This window comes from Triticum dicoccoides, chromosome 1B (assembly GCF_002162155.2).
Source record: "Triticum dicoccoides isolate Atlit2015 ecotype Zavitan chromosome 1B, WEW_v2.0, whole genome shotgun sequence".
Taxonomy (NCBI): Eukaryota; Viridiplantae; Streptophyta; class Magnoliopsida; order Poales; family Poaceae; genus Triticum; species Triticum dicoccoides.
In genome coordinates, this window is record NC_041381.1 from 684,519,897 (window position 1) to 684,530,393 (window position 10,497).

General features: G+C 48.5%; 1 protein-coding gene across 1 annotated transcript; it reads left to right on the forward strand.

Annotated features, from left to right (window-relative positions):
• Positions 1-3,127: 3,127 nt before the first annotated feature.
• On the forward strand, positions 3,128-9,349 carry LOC119349664 (fatty acid amide hydrolase-like). The gene is made up of 19 exons (XM_037617749.1): positions 3,128-3,398; positions 3,502-3,611; positions 3,863-3,923; positions 4,053-4,249; positions 4,650-4,779; positions 6,248-6,325; positions 6,497-6,644; positions 6,733-6,921; positions 7,012-7,083; positions 7,190-7,232; positions 7,336-7,407; positions 7,501-7,581; positions 7,702-7,805; positions 7,907-7,999; positions 8,165-8,233; positions 8,315-8,379; positions 8,495-8,556; positions 8,632-8,727; positions 8,912-9,349. The coding sequence occupies exons 1-19, from the start codon at positions 3,299-3,301 to the stop codon at positions 8,972-8,974; spliced, it is 1,833 nt and encodes a 610-aa protein (XP_037473646.1). The 5' UTR covers positions 3,128-3,298; the 3' UTR covers positions 8,975-9,349.
• The last annotated feature ends 1,148 nt before the right edge of the window (positions 9,350-10,497 follow it).

The window sequence follows — 10,497 nt, forward strand, 5'->3', positions numbered from 1 at the left end:
CATCGTCAAAGGGCAAGAGTTCTGCATCGTCCAAGGGCAAGAGTACTGCATCCTCGAAGGGCAAGAGTTCTTCATCATCCAAGGGTAAGAGTTCTGCATCCTCAAAGGGCAAGAGTTCTGCATCGACGGAGGATGACGATGATGCCTTCATGTAGTTTTTAAGCTGTATTCCAGTTGTACCGTTTAATTCAGATGTACTTGCATTATTAGTTTGTACTCTCTTATTGTAAGGCATTATGTTCTATCTTAATTTCATTTTATAGTTGTTGCACGATGCTCGATAATTAGTGGAGGGAAAGAAAATGCCACTACTTTATTCTAAAACTATATATTTTTTCCATCACGACAAGGTACAACTGAAAATAAGATACAACACGATAAGGTACAACTGAAAATAAGATACATCGTAGAATTTAAATAAAGCTACATTTAACTACTGAAATGAAGCTACATTAAACTGCAGAAATAAAGATACAAATGATTGCGAAATTTAAAATACTACCACAGGAATCTACTGAGTCCAACGTGGATATTTTCCTTTTCCATCGCCAGCTTCTTCTGCTGCCTTGGCCTGACGAGCCCTTTCTTTCTTTCTCTGCCTCTCCGCCTCACGAGCCTCCTTTCGCTGTCGTTCCTGCTCCTCCATGCGACGAGCCTCTTCCCTGTTTTTCTTTCCCATTTCCTCAAAAAAACGGTGTTGCTCCGCATAGTATTCTTTTAACTCTCTCTCTTGCTCTGCTTTCTCCTCAGCTTCCGCCTTCTCGCGTCGCTCTTCCGCAAATAAACTATTCCACGCACGGCGACTTCTTTCACGAATCTCAGTCACTGCCCAAGCCGGCTTCTCCGTGTCAATCCAACGATAGTACATGCACAGACGCGGAGAAGACTACAACAAGAAACAAGAATGTTACTAAAGAATCAATGAAAATACCAACAATATCTATTCGTGATGGTTAAACCATACCGGAGGCTTGTCGTACTCTGAAATAGCTACGGCAGGATCTTCCTCATAATTGGCGCACATGAAAAACTTCATGCCCAACCAATCTGAAAAATCCGTCACCTCCTTCACCTTGCAAAGATCGCCACACCAACACCGCAGGACTGCCACCCCAGGAGGCAAACTTGCAGTCTTCATTTTCCTCGGCCTAATGCTTTGATCCGAACAAGGCAAACTCATATCGACTGAAAAAAAATGTGTACACACTTTGCGCACTGGCGATTTCTAGGATGGCTGGACGAGAGCCTCGGTGTCTTCTTTTATAGGCTCAGACGATTAATGATGGCGAGAAAATAAGCGAGAACAGAGGAAATTAGGCGGGATATTTTAGGATCCCTGTACTGTCGGCACTACAGAACCAAAAGCAGGCATCAGTGTCCATATCCCCGCGCGGAAATCACGCTTTTGGGTGCTGCCACCTCACCTGCAGCAGCAATTTTCAAAGCATGGGAATGAGCGCCATTTGCCACAGTTCTCATGTCGGTCACACTGCAGATTCTCGCAGTGCCGTCGCATCCGCTAACGCAAAAGAAGCAAAAGCCAGAGTGATTCCCGCGCGTGAAATTCGTCGTCCTCCGCGCCTGGGAACCAGCCCTGTTAGCAACAGTAAAATTTGTCCTGGCAAAGCAACAAAACTGACGCCGCACGAGAATCAGCGCCTGAAAAAGAGTACGCGCACGGGAACCAGCGCCTCAAAGCAGCGCTGCCGCCTCACCTAGTGGCGGCCGGGCCCGCTGTCTCGTCGCGCGCGCAGCAGGCCGTGTCGGCCGGGGAGCGACAGCGGCAGCGGCGGCCGCCTCACCTGGTGGCGGCCGGGCCCACCTGACCCGGCCCGTTACGTCGCCGCACGACGAACTGTGCACGCACCGTTATACACCGGGCTGCCGCCTCGTGTTGTGGCGGCCGGGCCCGCCGCCTCACGGCGTGGCGGCTGGTGACACGTGTCGCCTGCCGCGCCTGCCGCCACTAGTGAGGGGGTCTCTTTTGTTAATTTCGTCCGCAGGGGGTCTTTTTTGGCAATTCCAGTCGGCAGAGGGTCTCTTTCGACAAAAAATCGTGGTACTAAGCTTTGATTTGACAGCTGGGCATTACGCAATTCTTAGACGGAAGACGTAGATAAAACGGGGGCCTTAGAAACTGCTGTGCCAATTAAGCGAATACAGTTCCAGACCAATGGTCTTGATCGTATCGGCGAAGCAATTTTTTTTTTGGCGAGAAAACATATCGACCAAGCATATGTCCGTCTTGTGCATACGTGCGACTAATTTTTTTTTTATCATGAGTTGTTATAATTTTGATGTACTTGTCATCTAAAGTGACGTAGTTCTAGAAATTCTCTCATTGATAAATTATTCCGTTATTATCAGTATTTCCTTGGTGCCTAACACGACTTTGAAATTAGTTATAAAAATCTCATAACCCAGGTAAATTATTACTTTTATTATTTTTTCATTTATGGCGTTTGAAGTGACGCCAAAACTGAGTTCATTCCTTGAATTCCTCGAGAAGTTTATTTCCTGAAAATTCCCGTTAACACATTCTTTAGTACGTCTGCAAGAAAGAGTGATGCTGCCAGGTTAAGAAAACAAACATAAGGATAAACATATTTAAATCAAGGTTAGAAGGGTTGATGGTGATCCACAAGGCAACGCAAACCTTGGCCTCGCCGGAAGTTACCGTTGGGAACCACGCAACCGTTTTCGTCCCCGCCAAATCTCCAACAAGAGGAAAAGTAAGAGGGGACCCGGGTCCCGGGTCCGGTCGGGCCGTAGCAGCAAACCCGACCCGACTTGACACCACATGCCCGGGCCGGGCCGACTAGTCAAACCAGTCCTCCCGCTCCTACTCTGACCCTACCCAAACTCGCCGGCGCCGCCGCAGGAGCCATGCATGCTCCACCCTCCAACCACCTTGCCTTGCATCCCACGGCCGCCGGCGGCGCCGCCGTCCTCCGGTTCCCGAGCAAACCGGGTCTCCGCCCACCCAGACCCGTCACCCGTGCCCCCACCCAGAAAAGGAGGACTCGCTTTCACTCGCTCGGTCGTCTAGAAGTTTTCAATCAATCCGCCATCGCTCATCTTTTTGTCCTCCGGTAAATAATAAACCACCACCACCACCTCTCTCTCCCACCCTCCTCCCTCCTCGTTGTCGTCGTCCTCCTCCTCCTCATCGGCGCCCGGCAGTATATAACCGCCAATTCTATCTTTCTCGGGACTCCTCGGGATTCTGCCAGACAGACACCGCTCTTGTCCTTTCTATCTTTCCTGGGCTCCTCGGGACTCAGACACCGCTGCTGCCATGGGCCTCTTCGGCTCCTCGGCCAAGGTCTACCGGCCGGCGCCGGAGGTCGACCTCGGCCCCGGCAGCGCCGAGCTCTACATCAGCCCCAATGTCAAAGGTTCGGCTCGGCCCCTCAATTTCGCTCAATCATGGCCTCATGGGATTACTCGTCCTCCTCTCTTCTTGCTGCTGAATTCTGAATTGTGAATTCCGTTGACCAGCTCCGCGGGTCGCCGGCATGCTGGTGAAGATCTTCGTGTGGGTCCTTGAGATGCCGGTGGTGGGCTGGGTCCTGCTCCACATCCTCAAGAAAGACAATCTCATCAACAAGGTGCATGCATGCGCTTCACCTGCGATGAACGCTTCTCTTTTTTTTTCCCTGCCCGAGCCTCGCAATTCTACAGTAATTCTCACCTCCACATGCCTGTGGATGATGATGTTGTTCACCTGTAACCATTGATCAGTACAGTTTCACCGAAACAATCTCTGGACAGACAATTCACTCTTCTGTGCTGTGATATTTTTACCTTTTGCTGAAATGCTCTGCTTCTTCTCTGACGCTCTGCTCTGCTCTGTGCGCAGCTTGTCTCCGAAGCCGAGATCCCTGAGCCGCCACTGTTCACCTCGACCCACCGCTGGGAAGGTTCTCCCTGCTGCACTGCACTCTGAAAAGCACCAAATTCCTTCCTTGATCAGTGTCTGTCAGCACCGAAGTTTCATCCTGATTGATTCTGATTCAGAAAAACCGTTTGCTGCTGTTGCCGCAATGCAGACACCCCGGAGCAGAACGTCAGCCTGACCAAGCCCGGCCTGTCGCCCGCGGAGCGCGTCCGGGAGGCCGTCGACTGCCTCCCCGCGCGCCTCGAGTCGACGCTCGCCGCCGATGCGCCGCCGTCGTCCAGCCTGAAACGCTGGACGATCATGGACTTCTCAAGGGCCTACAGCTCGGGAGAGACCACGCCTGTCCAGGTCCGTTCTAGGTCTGCATGCATTGCTGTTGTTGACAGCAGGTGTAAGGTTCACACAGTAATTCCTTCCTCATTTTTCGAACGGCACTTTTATTAACTCAAAATGTAGCGTCCACTGGATACAATCACATTGGGCGACACCCGTCCTCTGCATAGTTAGGATGCACACTGCCAATATGAACATGTTCGGCACAAAAGTAAATAAATAAAAATGACATATTGGCAGCAGCAAAGTCCTAGGATTAATAGTAATTCGTTCCTCATAAAATGTAGAGGGGCCATGGCTAGTGAACTGTAGAGGGGCCATGCAGGGCTGAGCCTGCACTCTCTTAATTACTGCATGATGTATGGCTGCTGGTAAGTGAATTATGGAGGATGAGCAAGGGCACAGTGTTTTGCAGGTGGCCAAGAGGTTCCTGGCCGCAGTGAAGGAGTCCTCAGGCCCTACCATGAACATGGCCTTCTTCATCAGCTGCAACCCTGAGGACGTCTTGAAGCAGGCCGAAGAATCCACCCTCAGATACCAGACAGGTAAAAATCAAACCCGCGTTTTATATTTTCACACGGCGCATCAATCATCAAATTATATCAGATCGAACAGAGCACGATGGCGCAAACGGAAGCATAGAAAACAGAGCATGATGGCAGAAACAAAATACCATTTACCCATCCAATAAATTACCTCAACCAAGAGCCAACAGAGCTAGGGATGAACTGTGAACTGTTCTCAACCAACAAATCACCTTTCCCTTTCTTGTCTTGGTTCTTACCCTCTTTTTTTTGCTTTGACATGAACCCATCACCAACCAAACTGGGCACCCACTTGGTACCAACCAAGGGATACATAGACATACACCCCATCCAAGAACACATCACAACCAGAACCTGACCAACAAGTTGCTGAGTTTTTCAGTTTTGACCTCTGGTAACACAAAGCTTATCCATTCTATTAGCTGAAAAAACTTATCCCGTAGATAAATTGATTGATCGTATAGAGGAAACGGAACGGCGAGGGAAGGGAGCTGGTCGAATAAATGTTATTGGTTACATGTCGTTGTCTAGGAGACAACGAGGGGCTGCGAGTGGCTACAGCTTTAGCATGGCAAATGTCGCATTCCGGGGGATTTTTATTCTGTTTTGCACAGTGGGAAATGATTGATTGCGTAAGTGTGACAGGGCACACATGTAGTTTTTGAAGGGTTGGAATTTTAGAGGATTTTGAAGATGTTCAGTTGAGTTGGACATGGTTGTAGAGTTCGACACCGCATGGAAAAAGGACATTTTCATCTAGATTGGACCATCTCTCTTCAAATTCGTACTAAATTCTCCTCATTTCGACAGGCTATTCTGTGTTGCACTACTAGCAGTATTATTAGCAACGAGTTGGGATTTGTGCGATGATTGTTCTACCCGCGTGCTGAAGATCTCAACATTTATTACCCAACCAATATGTTAGTTGTTAGCGCATGTGATTGCAGCTCAATCAGTGCTTCGGCAGGAGTTATGTCTAGAGATCTCAGATTTCGTGTTAGGTCATGTAGCCTCGTGGGTACGGAGGGAGGAAAGAAAGAAATACCTTGTGTGCGTGAAAAAATGCAGAACAGATCCTGATCTCCGTTAACTGAGAAGAAAATTATGCACCAGTCAAAACATGCTCTGCACATACACGATTACTGGTATACAATAGCTAGCATAAGAGCCGCATCACATTGGCTTACTCATATCCAATTTGTTTGCCAGTAAAATTACAGTTTTTTTATTAGAACAGTAAAATTACAGTCAGGGTGGTGGGTTTGTTCTCACTATCTGGCAATTCAATTGCTGTTAAGCCCCTGCTTGGACTGGGTGTAACTTTTTGCGTGCTCCCATATATTTGGCTCTCTATCTGCCGGACTGGTTACCGTTCTTGAAATTAATGGGCATGTATACCCTTTAGGTTTTCACTCACTTGTCAGATTTTCATTCACAGTTTCCATTTTTGTACCTGAACCGCATGCAGGGACACCGCTGTCAGTGATGGACGGCGTGCTGGTGGCGGTGAAAGACGAGATCGACTGCCTGCCCTACCCCACCACAGGTAACGGCATCGATGGCACTGCGCACCTTAATAAGTTTGCTGCATGATTTTGTTTCAGGGTTCAGACGATCTCATTCACATTTCAGTCAGTCACGGATGGATGATTTTGGGATGTTTTTCTTCTTTCTGAAACTGAAAGCAGCAACGATGACGGTTTGAATGCATGTGCAGGCGGGACGCGGTGGCTGGGGAAGGCGCGGCCGTGCGAGGCGGACGCGGCGTGCGTGGCGCAGCTGCGCGCGTGCGGCGCCGTCCTCGCCGGCAAGACCAACATGCACGAGCTCGGCGCCGGCACCAGCGGCATCAACCCGCACCACGGGTACGTTGCTGCGCGCCATCCCCACGAGTCACGTCTCCTAACTAACCCCCATGCCTCGTGCGCGTGCTGACGGCGTTCATGGGTGCAGATCGGCGAGGAACCCGTACAACGTCGGCAAGGTGGCCGGGGGCTCCTCCAGCGGCTCCGCCGCCGTGGTCTGCGCTGGCCTCTGCCCCGTCGCGCTCGGCGTCGACGGAGGAGGCTCTGTCCGGATGCCGGCAGCTCTGTGCGGCGTGGTCGGCTTCAAGCCCACCGCCGGACGCCTCTCCAACGCCGGGTACGCCGTGCACTATCTACCATCGCCCTTGTGAAATCAACATTTCGAGACCTTGACACTGATCTGTGTACGAGTGCAAATATTTTCCAGAGTTCTTCCACTGAATTGGACGGTCGGGATGGCGGGGATCTTGGCAGGGACAGTGGAGGACGCCGTCGTAGCGTCAGTGACCACTCTCTCTCTCTGTCACACAAACTGCTGATGTCAATCTTGCTGATCTGATAAGTAAAACAGGAATTAAATGTCTTGTTTAATTTGTCAATTTCAGTTACTCGGCCATTGTTGATCAGTCCCAACCATCTTACTTGCGGGTAAATCAAACGGCTCTTGCTACTTCAAGTCCCTATATTTACCTCCACAGCATTCATCGTTCAGTAATTGTTTTTGAATTGCTGACAAGCCCCTGTTGTGCAGCCTGAGCTGAATCTGCCTATGCTGACGTCGACACCCTCGATTAGCAATGTCAGGCTAGCAAAATATGGAAAGGTAACGAGTGCCTCCACCAGTCAAGCAGACACCATGTTATTTAAGCTTCCTCAACTCACAGTGAGCTCATTAACACTATGATTTTTTTTACAGTGGTTTAACGACAGTTCCGAGGACATCAGAACCTGCTGTGACAAAGCTCTTCAGACACTGCACGCACAATACGGCTGGGAGGTAAGGAATTGTTAAGATCCTGCGGTGGCATTTCTCTCAAGAACCCCCATGATATCTTCAAGTTTGCCGGTGGTTGGAGGGTTTTTTGAGTTGTTCTTGTGATGATTTCTTGGCTGCTAGACTCTGGATGTGACGGTCCCTGAGATTGAGGAAATGCGGCTCGCGCACTACGTGACGATCGGATCAGAATGCACTGCTTCGCTTGCAAAGTATCTCGACAAACTGTAAGCCACTGAAATTACTTACTGCTATTATTCTTATTTGCATTTGAAATGCGTACAGCTTGTGGCTGAACTGACTTGGCATGCCGGGTGAACTATGCCAGGAAGAGGTCCGAGATCGGGTGGGACGTGAGAGTCGCGCTGGCTGTCTACGGGTCATTCAGCAGCAGAGCTTACCTCAACTCACAACGACTCCGGTGCGCTGTCATTTTGCAAGATAGTCTTTTTTTAGTAAATATAGCAGTATTACCTTCTTGGGATAGTGCGCAGATATTTAAATCGCTGTAGTAACATTGAATGCTCTGTTACTATTTATTGATGGTTGGTATTATAATCTGATATCTGGCCACGGGATTTTTCAGGAACCGTCAGATGTTCTTTCACAAAGAGATCTTCAAGACAGCAGATGTCATCGTCTCGCCGATGACTGGGTATTTACTTTCAGTTCATCACTCCTGCAATACACACAATAAAATCTAGTGTTCATTATAGATTATCAACCCCTCGTGCAGTGTGACTGCCTACACACTACAAGATGACGCGCTAAGCAGTGGTGAACTCGACTACATAAACGGAGGTAGCTACTAAAAAACAGAATTCAGCAAACAGTTCCAGAAGCCGCGTTTCCTAATTTCCATGTTTCTTGCGTGAGCTAATTCCCTAACTTGGTGCTCTGTTTTCTCCAATCAAAGCCGCGTTGATTCGGTACTCGATAGCAGGGAACTTCCTTGGTTTGCCGGCGATAACAGTCATGGTAACAGATCTCTAAACATGTTCTACCTTCTTCAGAAAAGAATCTACACATTGCGATAACAAGTTAACATGCCAGGTTGGGCAAGATAAGGGCGGGCTGCCCATAGGTCTTCAGTTCATCGGCAGGCCGTGGTCCGAGGCGACTCTGCTCCACATCGCATTCGCAATGCAGGCAAGATTCAACTTTTTGTCCAAAGAAACAACTAAATGCGGAATCCTTTACTCCCTTTTCTTCCAGATCCTGAAAAGAAATAACCGTTTACTACGAAATCTCTGCATTCCATCCGTTGTTTCGACAAAAACAGATTTTTATATACTGATCACTGAAACGTCCCGTGGCTTTACGTTGGCTGCAGGAAGCCTGCAGCAAGAACCACAGGAAACCTGTGGTGTTCTATGATCTCCTCAAGAAAGACTGAGAGATTGACCAGACAGAAAAGCACAGAAACGGCGTCAACTCATCGTTTCGATCAAGTCTCTAGTATATTGATTGCCCATGAATCTGTATTGATTGTTCATGCTCCAGTTCAAGGATGTATTTTCTGGTTAGGAAATGGTAGATGCATATGTGGTTATTATGCTTTCCAGTTTGCTGATGAGCTATCTTTTTCAAACATGGAATAGATTTATAGTGTAATCAATCTCTTGTCATGCCATCTTGTGAAGTGATCAGTAAAAGTGTAGCCCATCTCTATATCAGTTGTCCAGTACTCACAGTTGTATCTTTGATACATCTTGGAGAGCATTCTCGTTTGGAAATTTAGCTGGAAGCTATAAAGCTATGCTATGTTTAATTGCCTTGAGTAATCTGGAGTAACCAATTTATGCATGTCCAGTGTTAAATATTCAAGTATTAATTTTGTCTTGGTATTTTTTCCGCTTAATTTGTCTTGTTTTTGGTTCAGATGTTTGGCGACCATCTTTTTTACTTGAGTTAAAGCCACCTATAATCCTCCCTGGTAAAATTTTTAACTGCCCAAAATTTGAGCAGGATAGGCGAGCTCCCAAAACGGTACGGAGACATGACTTTTTGTCATTCATTTATTACTTAAGAATAAAAAGCTTGACCATTTTTCTAGAAATACACAAGTAGAATATAACATATTAATCACGTAAGTATTTTAGACAAACTACAATTTTTCCACTTGAACCACACACACATACAAAAATGCGAATTTGCACATTTAAGCACAAAAACACTCCTTGATATCACTCCTATAAAGGATGTGGAGTACCCGCCTCGTGGGGCTCTTCGAGGGCGAATAAAGCCTCCAGGCCATCCACTGCTGGGTGGCTCGCGGCCGGAGTTTCTTGAGGCGGCTCTGTGCCGTCTGATCTGCCTGGACAACGCGTGCCCGGGTGACACAGCTGGAGTGTCAATGACGGGTGCTCCGCCCAGCTGCCCGGGGCCACCGTCATTTGGCGGCCTTTGTCGCGTCCGCAGCCACATGCGATGGTCTCATCGGGTCCGCCTGGTGGTGTCCTCGCCCTGTGGCGGCTGGTCTGATCGTGACAGGCGCCTGAGCCGGGTCAGCCGGACCCGCCTATGGGCCCATGTCGGGCTGCTTTGTGCGCGCGAGTCGGGCTTGCATGTTTGTCCGGCTCGGGCTCTGGGAGATGCATGCCCGGCCTTTGGGTCCGAGTGTGCCCTTCCGGCTAGGTGCCGCCCAGTCGGCCCTATGCATGCGCCCGGCTTGGCATCCAACCCTGCCATGGCAACAATTTCTGCTGTCATGGTAAAGGTTTCAGGAATACTGCCATGGCAACCATTTTGCATTTCCATGGCTACGGTTTTGGAATCCAGTTCAAATTGTCATCTGAATTAATAATTTCTTCCGATCCATGCTTCCAAATTGCAGATTTACCTTTATTCCGTTTGGCCCCATATTGATTTTTCCAAGTCCAATTCAATTATGTTTATACGAAACTCTATTTGAACATA

What these genes read in the sequence shown, in the direction of transcription:
- LOC119349664 (XM_037617749.1), top strand. Translation starts at nt 3,299, where the DNA reads ATGGGCCTCTTCGGCTCCTCGGCCAAGGTCTACCGGCCGGCGCCGGAG. An exon ending in AAGACAATCTCATCAACAAG is followed by an intron (nt 3,612 to 3,862) that starts GTGCATGCATGC and finishes CTCTGTGCGCAG; the next exon opens with CTTGTCTCCGAAGCCGAGAT. An exon ending in ACTCGACTACATAAACGGAG is followed by an intron (nt 8,380 to 8,494) that starts GTAGCTACTAAA and finishes CTCCAATCAAAG; the next exon opens with CCGCGTTGATTCGGTACTCG.